The sequence below is a fragment of the Phalacrocorax aristotelis genome, chromosome 5 (genome assembly GCF_949628215.1).
Source record: "Phalacrocorax aristotelis chromosome 5, bGulAri2.1, whole genome shotgun sequence".
In the NCBI taxonomy this organism is placed as follows: domain Eukaryota; kingdom Metazoa; phylum Chordata; class Aves; order Suliformes; family Phalacrocoracidae; genus Phalacrocorax; species Phalacrocorax aristotelis.
This window is the reverse complement of record NC_134280.1, coordinates 7914404-7939169: the sequence shown is the minus strand read 5'-3', so window position 1 is coordinate 7939169 and position 24766 is coordinate 7914404. Positions and strand designations below refer to the sequence as shown.

General features: G+C 39.5%; 1 protein-coding gene across 9 annotated transcripts in view; it reads left to right on the top strand.

Moving 5' to 3' along the window:
- Nucleotides 1-22487, top strand: part of R3HDM1 (R3H domain containing 1) — a 59592-nt gene extending 37105 nt beyond the window's left edge. For all 9 annotated transcript variants that reach the window (XM_075092852.1, XM_075092851.1, XM_075092848.1 and 6 more), the window contains 10 exons: nt 412-532; nt 5164-5318; nt 5986-6134; nt 13388-13491; nt 14104-14271; nt 17129-17298; nt 17519-17669; nt 19091-19173; nt 19949-20033; nt 21017-22487. In XM_075092852.1, the coding sequence (XP_074948953.1) occupies nt 412-532; nt 5164-5318; nt 5986-6134; nt 13388-13491; nt 14104-14271; nt 17129-17298; nt 17519-17669; nt 19091-19173; nt 19949-20033; nt 21017-21384 (1554 nt within the window). In that variant the 3' untranslated portion in view covers nt 21385-22487. The remainder of the gene's footprint in view (nt 1-411; nt 533-5163; nt 5319-5985; nt 6135-13387; nt 13492-14103; nt 14272-17128; nt 17299-17518; nt 17670-19090; nt 19174-19948; nt 20034-21016) is intronic.
- The last annotated feature ends 2279 nt before the right edge of the window (nt 22488-24766 follow it).

The following is a 24766-nucleotide window of genomic DNA, read 5'->3' as shown; positions in this document are numbered from 1 at the left end:
CTATGGTGTGGGGCTCCCTGTTCCATTGCAGCTGTGTGCATTTACGCTGGGGTTGAGGGGTTTATCTGGCTTACGTGCTTTGAAATTAGTGACTTCAGCTTACGTGAGAAATAATCACCCAGGTATTTACCTGTAGCTGGTAAAACTCATGTTCTGCATAGCTTTCTAGTGTCTCAGGTGTCTCTTTGTGGAATTTGGGAATTGTTACTTCTACAGTGAAAGCAGAAGAAATCAGCTGTTAAAGAGGGAATTTATGTAGTATTTTTAAACTGCTAAACCATTTAACATTAGTTGCACCTTTTTAGTAAGTGTTTTATCCTTTTTTTATCACGTGATTCTTTTCACATTTAGATGTCCACCTTCTATAAGCATGCAGGTAGTGAGTTTCTTTTAATTGTTGTTCCTTTTTAGATGCCAGCTTGTTATTGTACTCCCAATCAGTATCCGCACTCCAGTCACCAATATCGACCTGTTTCTGTCCATTACAACACGCAGCAAAACCAACCATTGGCACAGCCTGGACAGCAGACAGGTTTGTTGAACTTTTTCAGCTTTTTATTAGAACACCTAGTGTGTGTGTGCTCTCCTGGGGTTGCTTTTTATACTTATTTACTGTATAATTTCAAATAAAGTGAAAGTTCAGATAGGGCATGGAAAGTGTAACTAACCTGAGGTAGAAAAGTTTGAGTCAGTTGTTCACGAAACTTGAGATTTGAGCCATTACTATGAGTGGCTCATGCTGTAACTTTCATTAGAGGATAATTTTTTAAGTTTAGAACTGAATAATTTAAAAAACTTGGTAACTAACTTTTTAGTAACTTTCAAACTAAGACAAATTAGTACCTTTAAATGATGTAACCTTGCAGAAATGTACCTGAACTGAAAGTTTTAAACAAAATATACTGATTTTAGATGTTGTGGTATGAAAAGACAGCTGTGCAGAAGATCAGTGGCAATACTGTTTTGTCTTTCTGTCCTAATGGTTAGAGGTGTCTGGATATTGAATTGAATATATAAGGAGAGTTAAATGGTTGGAATTAGTTTTCTGCTCCTCCTATTTCTAGTAAACACTTTTCTACTGTTTGAGTTACCTTTCTGTGAATGTCATCAAGCTGTATTTCTGTTTCCTTTCTTTCCCATTGCCTTTTTTCCTTAGAAGTTGTAACTGTAGCTACCATTATTCTGATAACATGTACTTTAAAATACTGTTACTTTAATAAGATTTGGATTCCTGAAACAAATTTACTTCTGAGTAATAGCTTGATTCACAGTCAAAACTTTGAGAAGTAACGAATGATGTTTGGAGGCAGAGATCCTTAAAAATCATGCTTTTTATAGCATGTCTTAGTTGAATATGTTATATTTAGCATCTTTTTTAATTTTCTTCAGGAAGAAGGACTTTTTAATTCCTCCCCTACCCCCAATTATGTGTTCCTCTATAGAAGTAGGATGAAAGATCAGCTTTCACAAATATTAACTGGAATTCTTAATAGCTATTCTATGAAGTAGCCTGTAAGAGGGATGGATCCCTCTTCTGCAGTCTGCTATAGGAAGTGCTCCTATAGCAGCCATGTGATGCGATGAAGCTGTTTTTCAAGGTTCAGGTCACAAATTTAGGTGGGATTATTTCATTGCAGAATGATCAAGATGTGATGCCCATTTATGGTAGGGTTGTCAGGTCATTTTAAAATACTGTTATTACCTGCTTACTGCAAAATAGGTCACCACTTTTCACTCTTCAGAAGTGGAAGTATATTGACATTTTTTCAAAGGAAGACAAATTACTCAGTTTTGCAACTTGTTTTATCTATTGCTGTTAAAGATGTGTTAGCCAACCTGCCTGCCTTCCTCAGATTTTTTAATACCTAGGCTACTTAATAGCAAAAAGTCTGAGGCTCAGCCGGGGTTATTCCCCGTTTCCAGGGACACCCTACATGAGTAGCACACACTCTAAATCGGGAACAGCCCAGTGTATATATGTAGCTAAATAAAACAGTCTGAATTTGAAAGCATGGGGTGATGGTGCATCAGCACCGAGATGCAGAGGGAGGAATCGGTTGCTATTAGGTAAGTAAGTTTCTCTCTTGTCTGTTTTTAGTTCTTTACATTTTAACTGAATTTCGCTGCCTGTAATGTGGACAGGGTGACAAGCATCAGCAGCTAAAATCTCCCTGTGTGTCCTAGAAGAAATAAAACGCTGTGCAGATAGCTCGATAACATACCTTCTACCTGAAACCCTGACATCAAGGATCATGTTTAAGTAGCGATGGGGTGGGCCAGCCAATAATTGCGTTCGGTCCTGTTTGGTTACTCGGTGTTTTCTAGCACTAATAGTAGAGAACTGCATAATTAGTGTTTAACTCAAAATCTCCAAATTGCTACTTAGCCATTGCTGCCTCTCATTTACTGCTCTGTAGGCAAATCTGAATCAGCACTCTGACGTGAAAGGTTCCGTGTCGTGTTTTCTGTTCTGTAAACTGTTCATGAGATGGCGTGTATTAAAATAAATCTACAAGAGAGATAATTTCCAGCTCTAAATATTTGTGTTAAGTTGACGCAAAGCTACATCCGAATGGTTGATGCTTATTAGCAATGGCTGGTTTTGCAACAAAAGGGAGCACGTTACTTGGCTAATACAGCAATGTCTCTGGTCAAAAATGAGAATTAACAAATCTTGCATTGCGTAAAAGCCGTGGAGTTTATTCATCTCATAAAGCAGTTACGAACTACGAAATAACTTTCCAAAGACAAATTTAGATGAAAGATGACAGCTTCTGAGACCACGGCAACTGTAGCCACTTCTGGTTTAATATTATGGAGTGGCCTGACTTTATCTATGAGCAGTTGGATTCGGGGCCGTAACACTGTCTGAGAGGTTTACATTTCTCACAGTGAACCGGTCTCTTTTTCAGCTGCTTCCTATCTTCCTTTTTAAAGGGGTTTCAGGTGAAATATTTGAGAGGTTCACCTTCGTTAAAAACTCTTTGGTTGTCCAAAAGATGTTGGGAGAAGAAAACTCTCTTTAAGAAAAAGGCATTTCCGATTGCCATGATTATGGGGTCCCAGTTACCATGAAACTGAACTACAGGTCGATAAGTTAACTTTTTTCTTGTATTAACAGTGTTTTCTTTTTAATTATGTAAATATTAAGAAACACGCTTCTTTTTTTGTCTGCTGTTTCAGAGTATTTCTGTGTAACGAGGCAATCTGCTATGGCAGGTGTGGGTTTTCTGCTGAGTGCTGCATTTCTGTCAGACCACTCTCTATGCAGAGGTGAAATTGTGAAGCTAAAAATAGAGCATTCTTTGGAATGCTGTGGGGAACCTTCTTGGCAGTCAATTTATATTGTTCCAGTTCTTTCTGCTTGCAAAATTGATCATGTCTGTCCCTGGGAGTGCCAGAAAAGCTGAAAAATATTCACAGCTACATTATGATTTCTGGGAAATGAGAGGGTTAGTTTGCAGATGTGTTGACTGGATCTGTCATATACCGCAGCTCCGCATTCTGCTGCTTTTTAGGTGCCGTAGATCATTTTTTAACAAAGTACGTTTAAGCATTTTGTTTATTACAAATATGAGATGGATTTTTGTGCACAGTTCAAACTTAAGAGTTATTAAAAAGTCTAATTACTAATCCTGATGCAAGCACGCGTTGTTCTGAAGTTTTGTGTAGTAGTCTGAAAATATTTACAGTGTGGTGTGTGTTTCTAATGAATCGCTGTCCTGGTTTTAACAAACTGAACCTTCTTCCCTTTAATTTTCTGAAGCAGTATTTGATTATATTAACAGTCTTTTTTAGTCTTCATTGTTACAATTTCTATGGAGACAGCCAGCTGTGACTGTTAATTCACAGTGTTCATTGTACCCTGTATGTACATAACCAATGAACATTGGTGTGTTTTGTGTTTACCAAAAATGTGTTTTATGTTAACTGAATAATTATCTTCAAAATAGACCATGCAATTTTTTAAACACCGTTTAAAAGAAAAAAAACCCCAGTGAGTTTTTGCAGGTATATTTGCTTTATTATAGTTCCATGCCAAGGTAGGGAGCATGGGCAATGTCAAGGTCAGTAGAATGTGAATGTGTCCAGGTTAAATACAGACTCTTCTTGCCGTCAGTGCATCTTGACAAGCCCAGTTTTGTTATTCTGGAGTGATAACTGGCTTTGTCTCAGAAACAATGATAGTTATGGTTTTTTCCTGATGTGGTAAGTAGCACATACCTGTATACTAGAATATGACAGAAAGAACTTGTGTTCTGCATGTGTTTGATCATAGTAGCGGTTAACTACTATGCGCTTTTTTAAAAAAAAAAAAAAAAAAAGGGCAGGAATTAAAGTTGGACCTGATAAATGCACAGGTTTCCTGCTTGGCAGTCATGCTTGGGGTTTGGGTTGGTTTTGGAGCAGGGGAGGCGCGAAAGGTTTGTAGGCCATTTTTGAAAGATAGCAGAAGATACCATTTCAAACAATAATAAATTGTTGTAAAGGGGTGAATATGAAAATCTTTCCTTTTTTCCCCCCAAGATATCTTTGAATATAAAACAGCTTCCACTGTAAATGAACATGGCTTTTACCTGCAAGATTCTCCTCAGCTCCCAGTTTTTTTAGCATTACAGATTTCAGTAGAAATTGCCCTTTTAAAAAAGATTTGTGCACATGCCTTACACAAATTTTCTTGAACTGCGATTCAGTTCTGAATCATAGTCAAGATACTCTCATCCCTAGGGCACCTGAGGTACAAGCAGAATTTAGCATAATTAGAATTTCAAAACTAAAGTACCTAGAATTGCCTTGTTCATAATAATAGGCAATTAATTGGTTTTGATATTATCTAGCATGCTTTGTTCCAATGCTTTCAGCTTTCACTTATCAAATCAAGGTGTTAATGCATGTAACTCACTACAGCGTAAATAAATATCGCAAGCATGTGAAAGCAGCTTTGCAAATAGTATGTATAGTATTTTATGCTGGATCCAAAGGAATAGATCTCTTAATTTTAATGTTGGCTTCTTTTCACGTGCATGATAACTCTTTTATGAAGCTGCCAGATTCAAAAAGCCATTGGAAAATGCCACACCTACATTTTTGCATAGGAAACTGTGTAGAAAACGTGTTCATTATTTCAAAATATGATTTTAAGATTTAAATGTATAATTTCAGGTTACCAGGTTTTGCCTAACCAGCAGCAAAACTACCAGGGTTTAGTTGGAGTTCAGCAGTCTCAGAATCAAAATCTAGTCAGTGGCCAACACAACAACGCTGGGAATCAAATTCAAGGTGTGATTGTTCCATATCCTTCAGTGCCATCTTATCAGGTGGGTAATTTATTCATAACTTCCCAAACGCTCTTCTGTGTGAGTGATTTTTTTTTTTAAGTGCATTGCTTTGTAAATGGTAGAAAGCCATGAGCAGGTGACAAAAGTGACATCAGGGACAGAGTTTTAAAAAACAAAAAAAAACGCAATTGAAGTGATAAGAAAATCTGTCACAAGCATGTGAGTTCTAGTCATGTTGAATGCCAAGTGCTGTGCTAATTGTGATTCAGAGGATGGGGAAATAAAACTCCTAAGATTTCCCTCCCCACCACCCCGCTTTCTACTCTAGAGAAAACCTCTTTTGTTAAAATTTATGGAGTTCCTTGGAACCAACACTTCCATTTTTGGGGAGGAAGATAAGTTTTTTAATAAAGCACTCTTATTTCAGCTACTGTTTTCACTGGTCTTCTAGATTTAGAGAACTCCAGCAGGTCTTCAGTTCCTGTGGGGTTTGTTGTTTTTTTCTTTTTGTCTTTTTCTGGTGTTTGCTTTTTTTGTTTGTGGTGGGGATTGTTGGTTGGGGGGTGGGGGTGGGTTTTTTTGTTGTTGTGTGTGTTTTGGTTTTGTTTTTTTTTTTTTTTAATTCTTCTATAAACTAGGTGATGGTCAAGAGGCAGGAAGAAACATTGTCTGCAGAAGAAAATCTTACATGTTTTCTCAATTTTAGGTTCCGGTGCCTCAAGGTTCCCAAGCAGTGCCCCAGCAGACATATCAACAGCCTGTTATAATCCCCAGTCAGTCAAATCAAGGGTTGCCCACAACAGGAATGCCAGTTTACTACAGCGTCATTCCATCAGGTCAACAGAATAACTTAAGGTAAGTTTAAGTCAGTTATTTGATTTCTCAGCAACTATGCTTCACTGTCTGTACTGACAGGATCTGCTGTAGCATTGCACATATTAAAATGTATTTTAAAGGCAGACTTACAGATACTTTATTACCCATTTATTTTTGCTCTTACGCAATTAACTAAAACAACCACTACTGCTTTAATTGGGACTACTTGTTAGACTGGAAAACACTGTTTTCTTATCGCTTTTAGCAATACTTTACCACAGTTCCATGTCTTAAGTGTTCTGCATTCCTTTTCTTAAATGTGAAACACCAGGGTTTTCAGTAGCAATGCCTTTCTGCAGTAACATTTAAGATGACTATCCATATTATCACAATCCACTGTTGGGTTGAACAGTTTGGCAGAGGTTAAACCCCCTTGCTTTCCAACCGACCTCAGATAATTCTGGGAGGTTGGGGGCGGCTGGGCTTAACTTCTGATTAACTCCAATGGGTTACCGTGACTAGGTTCCTTTTACATTCTCGGAAACAGAATTAAGACTCAAAACGGAGCCGAGTGCCAAGTCACTGTATTTGCCAGAAATAGATACAGGAGAGAAAAGCAAAGAAAGAGCAGGAAAAAAAAAAAAAGGTGAAAAAGGGAACGAGAGGGAGGGAGAGAGGGGGACTGTTGCGATAGCTATCACCACAGATGTGCGGCGGTCCGTCCGGTCCAGGCGGGGAGTCCGGGCGTCCGATGCATCTTTGAAGCCGGTGGAGGGGCGGATGTTCCAGAATGCGTCCCCGTCATCTCTGCTGGTTTCCCCTTTTATAAAGTTGCTCTCCTGCATAGTCAGTAACTGCTCTGCACTCCCCTGCCTCCCACTCGGCGGTGGGGCGCGTGCCCAGTACTGTCACTAGAGGGTGCTTGAAAGTTCTAGAAGGTCCGAGCCCCCCCATGTGTTGCCAGTCGACCTTGGGCCCGGCCGTGTGCTCGGAGGACGAGTAGTCCAAGATAACGGGGTGCACATTCCTGCCGTAGTGATCAGGCTTTAGTAGTGAAACTTGCCTGCCAACAATGTTGAGACATTTTTCTAGTCCCTGACACCACCCCGTGGCTCAACATTGGTGGCAAATATAGAGACTGTGGTGAGAGAAAGAATAGAAAGAAAGATTTTAGCTATGAAGGCCAAAGCACTGTAATAGTATCAACTCTAAACAAGGCCAATGCCTAACATCAATAACAGTTCAGTTTTCAATAATAAAAGAACAGACTAGGCAGACAAACAGTTTATGCAGTTTGGACTGTGGATGACACAGGCTGACGTACAGCTCTAATTTGTTTAACTCCATCAAGTGACACAGTGGGTACAAACTGCATATTTATGACAACACATTGGTTAACTGAATGAAACATGGGGTGACACATGGCAAAAACAGTAACATTGCTAGACCACATAGTAGGTAAAATAAGACTTGTTTAATCCAAGGAAGCCAGGAGAGCATATCAACATTCCAGCCTTCCCAGGTTTGGACAGGAACATGAGCTAATTTCTGTATTCCAGCAGTAATTTGTTTTACGACCTTGCCATGGTCATCTACCCTTAAACAGCAGTCAGAATCATTCAATTTCCCACAGACTCCACCTTCTTCAGCTAGGAGGTAGTCAAGAACCATGCAATGCTGATAAATTGCAGTTTGTATTTGGGTTGCCTGATCTGCCAATAGGTCAAGGGCCTCAGCTGTTTGGTTGGTGATAATTTCTAATATGGCTTGCAGCCGGATAATGTGATTTAGGTTGTAAATGGGTTCTCAAGCACCACTAACCCATTCATTGGGGTTCCACGTTGTGGGTCCATAATGTCGTATGATACGTTGGGGGGGCCACATGTCTTTACCGCAGGACTGGCCACTCGCATCGGTGAGGGAGGTATCAATAATTTTGGATCATTTTTCCTGCTTCATATCATCATATATTTGAACACCTAAATGGTTTCCACCTGTTTCTGAGAGTAAGAAAAACAAGGGACAGATCACCCCAAGGTAACATATTCCCGACCAGTTTGCTGGCAGTGCTTTATATGCATGGTTTCCACATATTCAGTAGTGTGCCTTAAGGGCCACCGATCTACTAGCAAAGGGTCCTCTCCAACATTCTGCACGAGGTGAAGGATCAAAATAAGGGGTGGGCTCTAGACCAAATGGGCCACTTTAAACACAACAATATAGTGATTCCTTCGTGGTGTTTTCACAACAGGGTATGTCTGAACAAAGTTCTTCCCATGTAGCCCTTCAATGGGGCCAATCTATTCTACTACAATATTTACAGTTATAAGCTCTTGTTTCCTGGTCCCAAATACAGTCATGGCCTACAGTGTCACCCAGACTTGCATTAAGCATAAGAGACCAAAATCTGGGAAATGCATTCGTGTATCCCTCCTCATTCACCCAGGCATAGGTGTATATGAAGTCACCCTTTTTATATGGCTCTTCCCCCACCTGAACAGCTATGCTTACATTCTGATACGTCCACTCGCACGTGCTGTTGCCTACAAAGGGGCCATCCTTTTGTGTTCTAGCCAAGCACTATTTACCCTTCTCGGGAAATCTTATGTGCCAGGGCGAATCATGTGAGCTTTCCCATGTTTTGTTCCCCTTCGCTTCACTGTATCTGCTCACCAACCATTTCGGTGTCAAAGGTATAGCTACCCAGGGCCACCTTGATAGACCAAATGGCCTCCACATATCCAGCATTTTGTGAGATTGTAAACACCTGATATTTGTTCGGCTAATTGCATGAAAGAATTCTTCATGTTGCTCCCTTCATCCCCAAAGTCTCTGAGGGGGGGTCGCAGTCCATACAATACACCAAAACAACAAAATGGACGTTTTGCTCTGCAAATCCAGCCAAAGCCTACAAATGTTACCCCCCCAAAAAAAAAAAAAAATTACAAAACCACAAATGGTTACATGAATCAAAAGTTGATCTTGCCACATTCAGTTTTGTTCCTACTGAGGTCTCCTGCGAAATGAAACAAAGTATCACCTCACCCTGCTTGGGCTTTGTCTGCACAGTTAAAATGAGGGAACAATCCAGCGAGTGTTAATTTTGTGCTCCTTTGCCCAGGCATCTTTAGCCTTCCAGGCATGCCTATTAAGGGGTTCAGCAAGTACGACAGGGATGGCCCCAATGGTAACATGCTCCATAGTGCCACTAACTCTCCCACTTGGGCACTGCCCTCACCTTTGGTGATTATTTTCCCTCTTGGTATCCACATGAATAGCCACAGCCCGATACTTGCACTGTCTGCCCTCTCGCTTGGCAGAGGCATCTGTGAACCACATATTTTGCAGCTCCTCTGAGAACAGTGGGGCAATTTTAACAACAGAAGCGGGGGATACCCTCCTGCAGAAGGTTTGTCACTTCTTCCTGTATATTTAACACCTTTGGGGCACTTTCAGTGACGGAAAAAACATTACAATAATGTTCAATTATAGCATACCATTTTCTCACAGTATCCCTTTAGGCCACCCCATCAGGGGGAGGGGTCCCTGCTAACACAGGCCTAATTACCTTAAAGGGTCCCTTTAAAACTACAGGCTTTTGGTGTATGGTTTGTTCCGCTTCTCTAAGGGCTAAGCTCACTACAAACAAACCCTTTTCCCAACTAGAAGATCACTTTTCGGCATCCTTAAAACTTCTAGAATAAAACCCAATCAGTCGGATAGGACCTTCTGGTCCCTTCTGCCAAAACTGAATTAATTCCTGCACTACTTCCCCTAACATCCACACTTTCCTTCCCGACCGCCAATGGTCAGGGGTTGTTGTCCCTCCTCGAGCAGCCGTAATTCCTTCCCCTTAGAACTTGAGGGCAGCCATCGTTATTGTCCTTATACAAATGCTCTGTTTTAACCAGTGGATACATGTGAGGGAGGCTTTCTACAGTTTCCCTTGCCTTCTGCAAGTCTCCCTAAAGGTAAACTTGCCCTACCCCTGTCTCCTAAAGCTTCACCTCTACCTCTGCCAGTGTATCAGCTTCCCTCAAGAGCTGACTCCTCAATTCCTCCTTTAATATGGAATTTTGATATCTCTCCTCCTCCAACACTTGCTTATTTTCCTTCAGTTGTTCCTGCAGTGACCTTATGACCATCTGCAGTGAGTCTGTTATGGCGTCAGCTTGACAAAGCCTCTGTTTCTTATCTTCCACCGCTGCTGCCAGACTTACTCCCAATACTGCACAAATTATAGCTTTTCCTTTCCCCAGTCTAACCTTCACTTCTTTCTGCAGCACCCTTATCCTGTCTACCACACTCTGTGGTTGAAACCAATGGTTTTTTGCCCAATCTTGTCCCTGGGGTGAGAGATGAGATTGGTGTGCCTCCAAAAGACCATATAGTTTATTTATCCCTTCCACCAGTGAAGAGACATAATCCACTGCCCTCTGAATGGCCATCTTACTTAACACAAAGGGACTATATCGTCCTGAGGGGGCCTCACCTTAATATTCCAAATTGCCCCTATTCGCCCTCAGCAGGTTACACATTAATATTGCACTTTCTGTTCTCCGAGAATCCTGCCGACTAAACCAATTTAAAATGTCACGATCCACTGTTGGGTTGAACAGTTTGGCAGAGGTTAAACCCCCTTGCTTTCCAACCGACCTCAGATAATTCTGGGAGGTTGGGGGCGGCTGGGCTTAACTTCTGATTAACTCCAATGGGTTACCGTGACTAGGTTCCTTTTACATTCTCGGAAACAGAATTAAGACTCAAAACGGAGCCGAGTGCCAAGTCACTGTATTTGCCAGAAATAGATACAGGAGAGAAAAGCAAAGAAAGAGCAGGAAAAAAAAAAAAGGTGAAAAAGGGAACGAGAGGGAGGGAGAGAGGGGAACTGTTGCGATAGCTATCACCACAGATGTGCGGCGGTCCGTCCGGTCCAGGCGGGGAGTCCGGGCGTCCGATGCATCTTTGAGGCCGGTGGAGGGGCGGACGTTCCAGAATGCGTCCCCGTCATCTCTGCTGGTTTCCCCTTTTATAAAGTTGCTCTCCTGCATAGTCAGTAACTGCTCTGCACTCCCCTGCCTCCCACTCGGCGGTGGGGCGCGTGCCCAGTACTGTCACTAGAGGGTGCTTGAAAGTTCTAGAAGGTCCGAGCCCCCCCATGTGTTGCCAGTCGGCCTTGGGCCCGGCCGTGTGCTCGGAGGACGAGTACTCCGAGATAACGGGGCACACATTCCTGCCAGGTCGACCTTGGTGATTAAACCGTTCTGTTCGGCTGCCGTAGTGATCAGGCTTTAGTAGTGAAACTTGCCTGCCAACAATGTTGAAACATGTTTCTAGTCCCTGACACACATTTACTGGTTTTACCAAAGATACTACTTTAATAAGGTGTAGAGAAAAGACTATTTAAATCCCAGAAAAAAGCAGACTTTCTTCCTTTTTTTTGAGCTTTGTCTGGAAGGAGCTTAGCTGACTTGGTGTAGCTAATGAGGCCTGCTGGCACAAAGTGACTGAAACAAATATAGGAATGTTTTCTTATGCTCAGGCTTTGTTTGATAAATAACATTTTTTACCTACCTTGGTATCAGCAAATTGGTGTACATGTACAGACCTCCCTGTGTATACATCTGCGTCCCTAATGCAATTTGAGTATTTATGGGAGAACAGGTAGGCAGATACCTAAAATAATTCATTAGGATTAATGTTTGTTATAGATTTTTCTTTCTCTATTTTTTTGAATTTACAGATGTGCATCACTTAAATTATCTTGCAGGCAGCTTTTAAACGGCAGCAACTGTACGAAGCTTGCTTCTTTTTTTTGTGAGTGCAGAGACTTTAGTAGTATTTGTGCTATGTGCCATGGCTTCATCTACTTTAATTTGAATTCTTGTTCTTTGAATCTGCAGGGTTTTTTATCCTTTTCTTCTGTGGTTATATTTGAGGTTCAATGAAGTTACAGGTAGACATAATCCCAGACTTTTTTTTTTTTAAAGTAAGTTTTGTTGCTTGATCTTTTGCATCATTTAGAATGTCCCTCTCTTTTGAACATGGAAACATTTGTTTGGAATTCAGAGCAGACTAGCAACTAATGACAGCATCTCGCTTTTATCAAAATAGTTCTGTTGCAGCACTTTGACAAGGAAAGCAGAATACTGTTCTGCGGGAACTGAACAGTCTCACACCTACAGGTCACTATTGAGAACTATAATCAGGAGACAGATGAGAAGCTGTGTGAGAGCACACGTCCCATGCAGATATAAAACCATCTGGTTTAGTTTTCACTGAGTTTTGTCTGCTTTAATGGAAGGGAATCTTGAAATTAAAATTATATAATTGAACTGTGGGACAATGGATGGAACAAACTTTTTGTGACAACGTAGGTAAAAAATGGTAAGTCCAACAGGATTACACCTACTTTTTTCCCCACAACTTGAAGCCATGATTTTTTTTTTCTCATTCCTTCAGAATGTTTACTTTATGTGCTAGTACAGAACTGAAGTCCAAGGCTCTGTAGGCACCATTCTGATTATGGCGCACCAACGGGATGTTCTGGCTCTGGCAGTATGATCAGTTAGTGGTACGGTAGAATTTGCCGATGTCTGTTACTTAGCTGTTTTTCCCCAGAATGCCCTGAAAAATAACTGGTATAAATAAACTTTTAAAGTTATCCTGTTCTTACATATTACAAACAAATGAAAGGCTGCTTATCTCCTTGAGTTGTCTTCCATGCCTAGTTATTTTTCCTTTCCCACACCCTCCTTGGCAAAGCCATGGAAAGGCAATCATCTCTTCAAGCTGTGCTACTTTACACTGAAGCAGAGGCTTGCTCGTTTGGTGTGCTGAATGAGCTGGCTCAGCTGCACGGAGCCAGCCTCCAGCCGATGGACTGCATCTAAAAATCCTTGTGGCAGGTTCTGTGGTGATCGTTTAACTGAGGCCTAATTCTGGTTAATTGGGCAGGAAGACAAGTTGTCTTTTTATTCTTATTCTATGTGTCTTTACACTGATACAGCACTATTGATACAAAATTCGTATATCAAAATAGGTGAATTAGTGCAGCTTCTTAATGTATGCAGGGCTTAAGTTTTTGCCAACAGAGAGATGTGAAACTTCAGTCTTCTGAAGAATGAGTAGATTCGGGGTTCAGTGGGAATATTATTGATTTTAAAATTAATGCAATATCAGTGATTTGTAGTACGTGTAGACAGCAAATGCAGCAGTCATGATTAAATAAACGAGTGTAGCATAAATGCCTGTTAGTCATGTTCTTTTTTTAATTATTATTATTATTACAGCTCATCAGTAGGATATTTGCAGCCTCCTGGATCAGAGCAGATACAGTTTCCTAGAACATCGTCACCATGCAACTCCCAGCAGCTTCAAGGACAGCAGTGTGCAGGTTGGGGGAATAAAGTTTTTATTGAAAGACTTCAAAAATGTCTAGCCAGTGTTGTGCTGGGTGGTCGGGTATTTGCTACTAAAGGTTTAATTTAGATGTAACTATTGTATTATGTTTCCTTCTGTGTTCCATTTATTGAAGCTATACTGGAGGCGGATATTTAAATTTGTTTATTTTTGAAAGCTCTCAATTTACATTCTTAAAATTCAGTAATGTACATCATAATGCCTTGCATGTCTGCTTGTGAGTTGAGACAGACATGGTAACTGTATGTTCTTGGCAGAATGACTTTCATCTTTTCCTGATTAGCTACGTGGGTCTGACAAATTGACAATTGGGTTCACATTTGATTGAACAAGAGCAAGGTACATTTTGGAAGCAGTGTACCTGGCTCTTCTACTCAGGAAGCATTATAGATTCCACTTCCTGGAGTAGGAGTAGTGATTTTCTTACGAGTTCCCAAGAAGAGGGTAAAAACTGTAAGTGTTCTGGGTTTGGATAGAGAGGAGAGGTAGCGCTTTTGACCTACTGAAAAGCTAAATGAAATACTCCTAGTTTGTGTGGGGTGGTTTGGTTTTATGGTAGCTTTATTTACTGCTTTTACTTTCATAGTTTATAGCAACCATTCAAGTCGGAAGCCATCACCTCCTACATTATTGCCACCTTCATCAAAGTCAAAGCCTCAACAGGCTGCTTCCATTGTGCACTACAGCATAGTGTCTCCATCATCATCATGTAAAAGTTCGCCCACTGGTCTTTCCATCATGCAGCCAATAAAAGGTATATTTTATTGGGATTTTCATCTAAGCCATTCTCTGTAGAAATCCATTGTAAATTGTCAGATTGATTTTGTGGCTAACTACTTGAGTGCATTTCTGCAAATACTTTTTTTGTAATTCTTCATCTGAACTGCTATTATTGTAACTGTAAAAATGACAACTTGGAACTCAAGTGAAACAATAATCAACTTCGTGGGGGCAGCCTGGAGGCAGCCTTCAGCAGATAAGTGTCCCTTAGTAGAAGCACTTAAATCAGGTTCAGAACGTTTTGATCTACAAAATATTTGGGTAATTTTTAGGAGGTGTATAAACAGGAGTCTCAATGGCTTGTGAAAACAGTGGTGACATGGAGCTTGTCATATCCATGAAATGTTTACAAATGTTAATATCCAAACACTTAAAAACTCTGAATTTCCAACCGTAAAATGGACGGACTGGTCAGGAAATGAAGAGCGCTAGGGTTAGCCTCCAAACAAGAGATTATGGAACAATCCAGTGATCGTAGCAGTACTGTCTTTATTTTACCAGTAGGGAAATTGGTACATTAGAGGTTTGGTTGGCCAAAAAGGGGTAATCTCAAATATTGCTATCTCTGTATTTTTCAAGCAAGCAATAGATTAAACAACTCTAGGTCGATGTCCTAGATTCCACTATAGAGGTGGTGTTTTCTTATGAACATTTATCTTTCAAGGTATTTTTAGACTCTGTGTATTAGTAAATAGATAACCAGCAGTTAAGTGGCAAGGTAGCTGGATTAGAGTGTATTTTAGTTCATGGGCAGGTTTGGTTTTGTTTCATTTTGCTTCCAGTTTGGCTTTAATTCTGGAGGGCTGTCACTGCAGGGTGTCTAAAATTGGTATTGCACTAGTTTGATCTTTTACCCTCCTAGTCTATGCTGGTAGTGCTGGTTTTAGGCAGCTTTGAAGGCCTGATTCAAGCCTGCTAAACTGCGGTTTAAAGAAGTTTGGGGAAAGGGGAAGCTCTCTATGACATAGGGAGAAGAAATTTTGAGAGAATATGGAAAAGCGTGCATTTCAGGAAGTGATACTGAGAAGATGAAACAAGGCAACTGAGGTAAGGACAGTGAGGATGTACATAGACAAGCACCAGAGCTGTGTTTCCTTTCATTTGAAAAATGTAGAGGACCAGACTCCAAATCTGGGGAGCCTTTCAACGATTTCTTCTGGGTTTCCCCTCTCATGGGTTTTGACAGGTGACAAAGTGTCTGCGAAGTGGCTTATGTGTTCTGTGACACTTCATTTCATCAGCATGCTTGTTTAGGAATAGAATTCCATTTATTTTCATTTACTGAAATGCTGTGGAACTAGAAGTAGTAGAGAGGACAAGTTTTTCTGGATGTACAAAGTTTTCTTTTGCAGTTTATATAGCGTTTTCAGATTGTGATGCTATTTTTGAGAAATGGTGCTATAGATGGCTTCAGAAGCCACGGATGTTCAGATCTTACAGAACAGAGATAAGTCGAGAGAGTTGTATGCTGAGTGCTGTGGAATAAAATGCTATAATGTTATAAAACAGCAAGATATAAATAAGTATAATGTAAAATAACTATAAATGCATGAAATAGTAAAATGAAACAAATTTTTTTGTGTAAAACGTAGTATGTGTATATAGATGTTTGGTACATCTCAGGATTACATATAGGGATTACATGAATTTATGGCTTTACCACTTGTAAACTGTTGTTTTATATACTATTCAGAATACAGTTTACAACAGCTAATATAGTTTTAATATTATGAGTTCATTATTCAACATTGGTTTGCTTTTTGAAGGAGTCTGTTTCTTTTTATGGAGCCCGGGGTAGTGAAAACAGCCTCCCATTTTAAAAAATAGATTATAAAATACATTCATCCTGTTATCTGACTGCTCCTAACTGATGTTATGACGTAGGTAGTAAATGGAGAAGATTGTAGACTCCCTCTTTAAAGGTGGATGATTAAATGATGTTTAAACCATGTGTTTTAATCGTGGTTTCTGAGAAATGCTATAAACAGTGGGTAGCATGGAGAAGGAAATAGCAAACAACCATTTACAAGTAAGTAAACAGGAGGTTATATAAATTACCTGGGACAGAGCCATGTCAAAGGGGGAAGAGAGCTTCTCTCTCGGGCAGCCTCTCGTCACATCTCTGCATGTGAAGCCTTATGGGACAGCGCTGGCTCTTCAGCTGTTCTCCCCTGACTTTGGCGTTTCTGTAGCTACTGCGGTAGCTAAGTGGTGTGGGACGCGGGGAACTATTTGCACTCTCTGCCCAGAAAAACGCTCGTATATAAAACGTTGTAAATGCGGGTACCTTTGTCTCCAGCTGAAGATTGATTCCAGGCCTTTGCAATGTATGCCATCATGTCAGAGAAAACATTTTGAGTGCCTATTGCTCTATATCGTGTCAAACTAAGTACATAACTTCTGTTTTTAAATGAAGCATATTTTTGCTTAGTATCACATGTTCTTCGACTTATTGCTCTGACAGTAACTACAGTGAATGCTGAATACTTTGAACTACTATTAAACAGAATGATTTCTTTCAGAAATATTCTCTGTAATGAGTTTCAGTGGTTCCACTTACCTTTTCTAGTTCTGAGAAGCCCTCTCAAAGTTAACTATCACAGATTTATGTGATAGTAGAAATATAATTGCACAGACATACTGCTTTTGTTTTCTCTAATTCTGCAGCTTATCTAGCACAACAGTAATGTTGTTTTCCTTTTTTGGTGTTTTTTTGTGTTTGTTTTGTTTGGGTTTTTTTTTTTGTTTTTTTAATTCATGTCTGTTCTGCTAAAATGAAAATTGAAATGTATGATGAACTAACTGTATCTCACGGATTTCTTGTCTTGTAGCAGTAGCACCACCACCAGGCGGAGGAGTAGTAATGATGCAGCTAAATCTACCTAACAATCCCCAGCCTCGGAATCATTCACCTCCACAATGGAAACAGAATAAATATTACTGTGATCATCAGAGAGGGCAGAAGTCCACAGAACTTAGCACTTTAGACAGTGCTGCACAGGTATGAAGCTTTTGGTTTGTTTGCCAGGATGACTTATAATTTGCATAAATTGCACCTTTGCAGGTTTTTTCTGAAGTTCTTTTTGGGTAATAAAAATCTGCTCTGATAATACTTAATACAGCTCTTTTAACTTTACTACTACAGTCTTTGAATGCTGTAGGTGTTGTTTAGCTTGTTCAACCAGGTACTTTTAAAAACACTAACTTGTCGTTCATTCCAGTTGCAGCATAGTCCTCAACTAGGTAGTCCTGTCACCTCACCTGCCCAATCACCAGCACCAGCTCAGCTGTCAAACATGAAGAACATCCGTCCCGCGTTAACACCTCTTTCTATTGTGTCCCAGTTTTCTAGACCTTTTGTCCCTGGACAAGGTATATTTTCAGTTAACTCAAATGTATGTATGTTTTCTATTTGAATGTTTTAAAATATTAGTTATATGAGGATTTTCTGACAGGCTGTGGCTCACAAGCAAGATCATCAAAATTATCCACTCAAGCATCATAAGAAACTTCACCTTATCTCTCTGCACTGATACTGTCCCCCGTATTTTCAAAAGCTTCTGATCTTGTTATTGTGAGAGCTTGCTTTCTCATGTGTGAAATTCCCCATTTCAGCACTGAAGATATTAATAAAATGTTTGATATAATTTAGCTTCAAGTTTTAACCATAAAGCAAGAACTTAACACACGCTGTCACACAGGATATAATTTTAGAACTACAAAGATAAAATAAACAATGTGGGACTAGCTCATCTTAATACATTAGGTGGGTGTATTCTTTCGGGGGAAAGGATACAGAAATGCAATGCTGAGATCAATGTTCTGCCAAACTCACTTATTAGTTGATGATGCACTGACTGAAACCGCTGCCTATCGAGAATTCTTCATTCCTTTGTAAAAAAAACTAGGATGGTGGGACTAGAGCCTCTAGCCAATACTGTTGCTGCTTCAATTAGTATTTCAGATAGAACCCACCCAAAGACAGAAAAAATTCCTTGTAGAAGAATTTCAGTCCTCTGCTGCCATGTTAAACAGAAAACCAGAGTTTTCACTGAGATGTGATAGTTGATGTTTAAAAAACAAATTATAAACCCCCCTTTTGTCAGTGAGCAAAGACATCCTGGTATAGTTCCCAAACTCAGAATTAATGGGTCTATTTTACAGAAAGATTTACTTTAAAGCAAAACTTAAAGAAAATTCTGTATACCTTCCTTATTGATAAAGAAAACCTTATTTTCTTGCCTCTCTTTGTCTTATCTGCTGCATAATCTTTGTGTCATCGCTTTGTATTCTGATGCTGCTGTAAAAATTCCAGGTTGCCTGTTGTGAAGTGTACCTCTCAATTTTCTTAATCTTCTGTGATTACTAGAAACTTCTATTCCATTGTCTTTGTGTATCCTTGGAGCAAATAGGAATGTGAAGATGTACCTGGCTCTAATCAGGGATATAACCATGCAAATGATTAAATTAGTACCCTGAGAGGAGCTTTAGCCTTATTAAGCTCATTTCAAAATGAGAGGATTTAGATAAGACTGCAATGAGGAAAAACTTATAGTGTGTTTTTCAGTGTAATCCTTAAATGCAAGGAAGCTTGTACCTTTTCACCTTGTGATCAGTACGTGACTGACTTACTTTTATTTAATCATGCCAGATATTTTGTTAGCCCAGCCAAATACACTACTTTGTGCATAGTTATTCCGCTTTCTCTTCTGTGTAAGATGTACATCGTAAGAGGAACTTGGAGGAAGATTTCATGTAACAGAAAAATCCTTCTAATTACCTTTCTCTTTAAGGAGATGCCAGATACCCATTGCTTGGCCAGCCGCTGCAATACAATCCACCATCTTTATTACGTGGACAAGTAACAAGCCAACAGGTATTGAAGGGAACAATCTCCTGGCAACATTGAAAAAAAAACAATTCAGGACTACCATTATAACCACCGTGAATAGGGGAATATGTTACTGCCTTAGAGAAGTAATTGAGTGGGAGGTGCATGCTTTCCAATAATGGGTTTAGTCTATGTTAGTATCTCCCGCTGTTCTTGTTTGTGGTATTTTTAAAAAAAAAAAAAAGCGAGAAACATTTTCCTGAAATTTAGTTTTAGGCACAGTGCGGACTATGGAAATTTTTTTTACAGCAATTTCCCAGCAGTTCAAAAAAATCAGATAACAATTTTTAAAAACATAGAAAATGCATGTGGGTATTTCTAAACAAAGAGTGCGATTGGCTTTGTTCACCTCAATATTTTGGTTTTGTTTTTTGTATAAGAAACAAACTGTTTTGCCATCTATTTAATTTTTGGGACAGACACACAGACCCCCTACCTCTACCTTGCTCAGTTCTACCTGAGATCAGCCAGAAGATGCAATAGATTGGGGTGTAGTGTGTTCTTCCATGAAGATTTAAGGTGATTTTTTTTCATCATTTCCTCCCTTTCTTCTGAAGCCAAGGATTGAATATGCCTGACTGCAGGATTGCTAAACTCCAAGACTAAAATTAAAATTGGACATGAAAATCTTTTCTGTATCATGGTAGTGCAGGTTATTTTCCAGACATTCCTCTGCACCGTTTTTCACTGAACTAACCTAGAAGTTTTAAGATACTGGTGCATTGTCATTAAAGTACATCATTTATGTCCATCTTCCCAGTGTCAACCTGGAAACAGACATGGAAACAGGGGAAAGAAACCAGCAAAGAAGGCTGCTTCAGCAGATCTTGGTGCAGGAGAACCAGGTACAGACTTGCTGACTGACACGGTCCTCTAGAAAAATGAGTTATGGTGATGGGCTGGGAATGTAACAAGGAAAGCACAAGTGAGAAAAGGGCCAGAATGAAGAGTAATTGGACAGAAATTGACATGGCAAACACTGGAAACATAAGGATGGAGGAGCTGATTTTAAGAGAGGGGAAGAGGGAGGTGAAATGAGAAAAGCGTGGGTTTGAAGGCTGGAGGAAAGACCAGAGAAGATCAGGGTTGGACAGTACTAAAAGGAAAAGCAAGTCTGTCAGTTTACTGGATGTAAGTTCTATTACATTGTTATATTAAATATCCATACCCCTGCTTCCTTTTATTTGCATGAAGTGTGAAATCAAGCGTAAACCACAGATTAATTTGTTCTCCTTTTTTTTTTTTTTTCTTCTAATATAAATAAGCACATGGATTTGGGGGACATATTAGGATATGTACAGATAAGCTCCTTGGAGTTGGTAAAGATGTCATCCAAATAAAACCTGATATCGTCTATCTTTGTATCTTCACTGAAAAGAGTTTTCGTTGCAAGTGTTACCTACTATGAACCCTTTGCAGAAAGTTACAGATAAATCAGCTTTTTTGAACCATTTACTGGAGAGGGCTTTCTGAGAGAAGACACACTGGTTTTTTTAGTGCAGTGATGTGTGCATTGTTAACAGGCAAAGCCAGTGAAATGCTGTGGTGAGTTCTCAAACCTGCTGCAAAATTAGGTGTTGGTTATTTCTTTTTTTTCCTCCTCTTTCAAGGGCCCTCTTTGTATTCTCAGCTTTTATTCATATGCTTCTAGCTGTAAGCAGTGCTAAATGTGAAAGCGAAAGGCTCTCTAGAATACCAGAAATGGAATGCTTGTGTATTTGCTATCAGCCAACTGGAGATACGATGATGAAATAACCCATTTTCCATTGTGTGTGTTGTATCATCAAGTACAACGACCAATTTAGATTCAATGTTTTTCTTGTTTCAGTTGTGGGAAAAGTTCTAGAAATCACTGAACTGCCAGAAGGCATAACTCGTACAGAAGCAGAAAAATTATTTGGAGAACTTTTAAAAGTTGGTGCCAAGATTCGGTGGCTAAGAGATTCCCAGTGTCTACAAACACAGCAGCAGCACCATCGCCGTTACTGTGGCAGTGGAGACAGTAGCATGAACACTGAGCCATCCAAACCTAGTGACTTGGCTTCCACTTACACCGTTCTAGCTACGTTCCCTACAATGTCGGCTGCTCAGAATGCATTGAAGAAACAAAGCAGTACCTCAGTGAACAAGTTCAGGCTGAGAACAAGCAAGAAGCACTACGACTTTCACGTTCTGGAAAGGGCTAGTTCTCAGTAGCAGTTACATCAGTGGACACTCAGCCTTTACTACTTCCGTGCCCTCCTCTCTTGATTGGCTTGATGTTACAGGGTTTCTGTTCTCTGCACGGAGACTCCTGGGATGTTTTGTCATATGACATTAGCCATTGAAGAATAAATAACACGGTGAATCCAGCAAGATGAAGAAAAAAAAATGCCGAGTTAATCCCAGAAAATAGCAAGGAATCATCTTTGAGACAGGCAGCTTTCTACAAGGAATGCTGTTGAAATGCCCCCTACTTTTGTAGTAGTTTTGTTTTATATTTTTGAATTCTTGTATCAGATCCAAAGTTCTATTGTACAGCAAATGTTCATAAAAATCCATATTCAGATTTGTATTTTATAATCCCTTTTCACAGCCAGCACATAGCTGTCCATCCCAAGGCAGGAACCTGAGGATTGGTGGAGGGGAAGAGAGACCATTTTCAAGGAATTACACTCATTTTCTAGAAAACTGTCCCAGATTGTCAAGTTAACCTGTTCTTTGTCCCTTGTGGTTTTCATTTTTGGGGTTGGGTGGGGTTTTTATTTTGGAGTTTTTGTTGGTTTTTTGTTTGGGATTTTTTTTAAGGAAAGAAAAAGTAATTTAAGTAGCTAACTCCTTAGATGGTCATTTTCTTTTGAGATTTCATTTGAGCAATGTCAAAAGAAATTACAAGTAGGTTGGACCCTTGAAGGATTTGCTTCTGATCCAACAAGTTTAATAATTATTTAAAGGGAAGTATGAATAGGTTACAAAGAATGTTCACTGAATCACATTTTAATTTTTCTTTTTAGCAGAAGTGTGAAGAAACTAAAATGTATCTTCACCAGTAACAAAATGTTTGCACTTTAATTGTGTTCCCACCAGTATGGATCTCTTTCTCTTCCTTTTCACGCTACGATAAATTGTGTTTGATAAGTGCTGGAAACCTTTTTAATGGTTTACGTTTTCATCATTTGCAGATGCTCACTGGACATTAAAGATTCATTGCACATAAATGAAACAAACTTTTTTCAATTTGTGTAATTTGCAAGGCTGTACAATGTGTGCTGATGCAAGCCTTTTTCAGTTCAAGAAAATAAATGTTTACAAACACAAAATTTTTCAGTGCACTTGTTTAAACTTCTAGGAATCTTCTGAAACCTGTATGAACATGTTAATGGTTTGGATCCCTGCAAATCTGAGAAAAGAACTTAACGCAGATACTAAACTCCTCAAAGAACCACTATCACTGTTCCTCCTCTTGAAGCATTTACTTAGGTTATCCTGCCCTTCATAATTTTTTATGTTTCCCTAGACAAGTAAAAAGAGAGAGAAATTGATCAGAGACCATAAGGTCCTGGGTTTTTATTTTTAGCATGGGCGCTGATTTGCTGTGTAGATGTGCAACTACTTGTTCCCTTCTTAAGGTTATCACTTTGTGAAAGATGCGTTTGTACCTTCTGTAAGTGGAAACTCAAGGTAAACATGTTTAAAAACACATTTTATAGAGGAAAAGTAAAGAATTTAGGTGCCTAAACCAGGATTAATTTTCATCTTGTATAGAAAAAATCCTACCCCTGAACAACCAAACGTAAACGTGTGAAGCAGCAGAACGTTCCTATGCTTGTTCTGTTCTTAAATCCTTCATGTGATGAATCAAAGTACTTGGAAGAAAACTGACCTGTCTGGGAATACTGTAGCCTAATGAGTTAGGTATATGGGTCTTGATTCTGCAAAATGCTGTAGCGACGGGTATTTACATGACTAAAGGCAAATCTGCACACAGATGCTCCCCTAAAACAGGGGGGAATGTTCAGCTACAACCCCGTAGCCAAAAGACAAATCTACTTATCCCCGTCTGCTTTTCTAAAAGGGTGGTGCTTCTTGGCATTTGAGTTGTTATGCTACTACTTGAATGAGGGGATATATCCTTCTTCCTCCTCAGGTTGCATTGTGGTAGTTGACCATATCCAAAACCAAAGCTGATAAGAACCCCAGTTTATGCAGATTATAATATCCTCCTCCAGATTATAATATCCACCATTAATGTGAGATGATGACGTGACTCGCACACATGTTCTGTCACTGCCTCTAGCCCATTTCCAGTTTGAATCCTGTAGTTAAAAGATAAAAGGTCTGTAACGAGAGGTGTCACAACTGAGAGAGGCAGCTGCCTCCTGTGGCTAACATGTTCCAGGACAAGATTTTTCATAGGTGTAGATGAGTAGTCAATCACTGAGAGCTTCCATCTGTTCTGAACAACCCAAGAACTAAACCTAACACCAAATCAAACCATTTCCAAAGGATGCTGCATGACTTGCTTCATTTAATAAACTTTCCCCATAATAACCAAAAAGAAAATGTACTGAGAGGTAAGCAGGGAGAACACAAGCAACCCAGAAAAGCAGGGGAGGGATGCACTGATTCGGAACAAGGCCCAGCAAATACTTAATTCTTCTCAAGCAAGCTGTAAACTTGAGTGAAAATGCTCTAGAAGGACAAACCAGAACATTTAAGAAGCTAGTTGTATTCTAATCCTGAATCTGATACTTACAATTACTACAAGCAGGTCACCCTTTCTGGGTATTTTGCTTGGTATTAAACAAGTTTTAATACATGGCAGTTACATTTCTTTGATATAGGTGTGCCAACATGAGCCTCGCAGATACAATTAACAGGACTTCGGAAGTGCCAATGGCCTCTGACATCTACACTGGGCACAGAATTCAAATATTTCTGCTTTATAGTCTTGTTTGTTCCTGATTTTGTGCTATTTCATACTGTCCCTAGTTAACAGGGCTTCAACTCATCTAACCAAGACCGTTTGTACCTTCCTGGCTTTTATACTTCTGCCCCTTTTGGTTCCTTAAAACACACAAGGCTTGAGACTGTGTGCAAAAACCCTGGTACAAGATTTGGATCATGTTCTAGAAAGCAAATGCGCTTTATGGTATGAAATAGATGTATGTAAAACTAACGTTCTCAAGTGTTCTCAATGATTCCTCTATTTGAGCTTATCATTTAACATGACAGTCATTTTTTTAAAGCAAACAGTGGCAAAAGGAATTAAGTGGGGACTTGTAGTGATTCTATAAATTTCATGTTGTTGGGAAAACGTGTTACAACTCTTAAAGTTGAGGAAAAAGCACTGGAAAAATAACCAGAAAAGCCAAACAAATCTGGCTATTATCTACTCTACCAAAGGCTACTATTTATTTTAATTTTTATTACAGTTATATTACTGTGTAATATGCATCCCTGAACTGTGAACGGATTCAATGTTATTTGTAATATTATAGTGAAAATGGTCATTCAAAATTAAGAAAACCAATATAAGCCCCATATACTGGGAACACTCAAAAACACATGGCCCTGAGGTTGGGTTCGGGTAGATCAT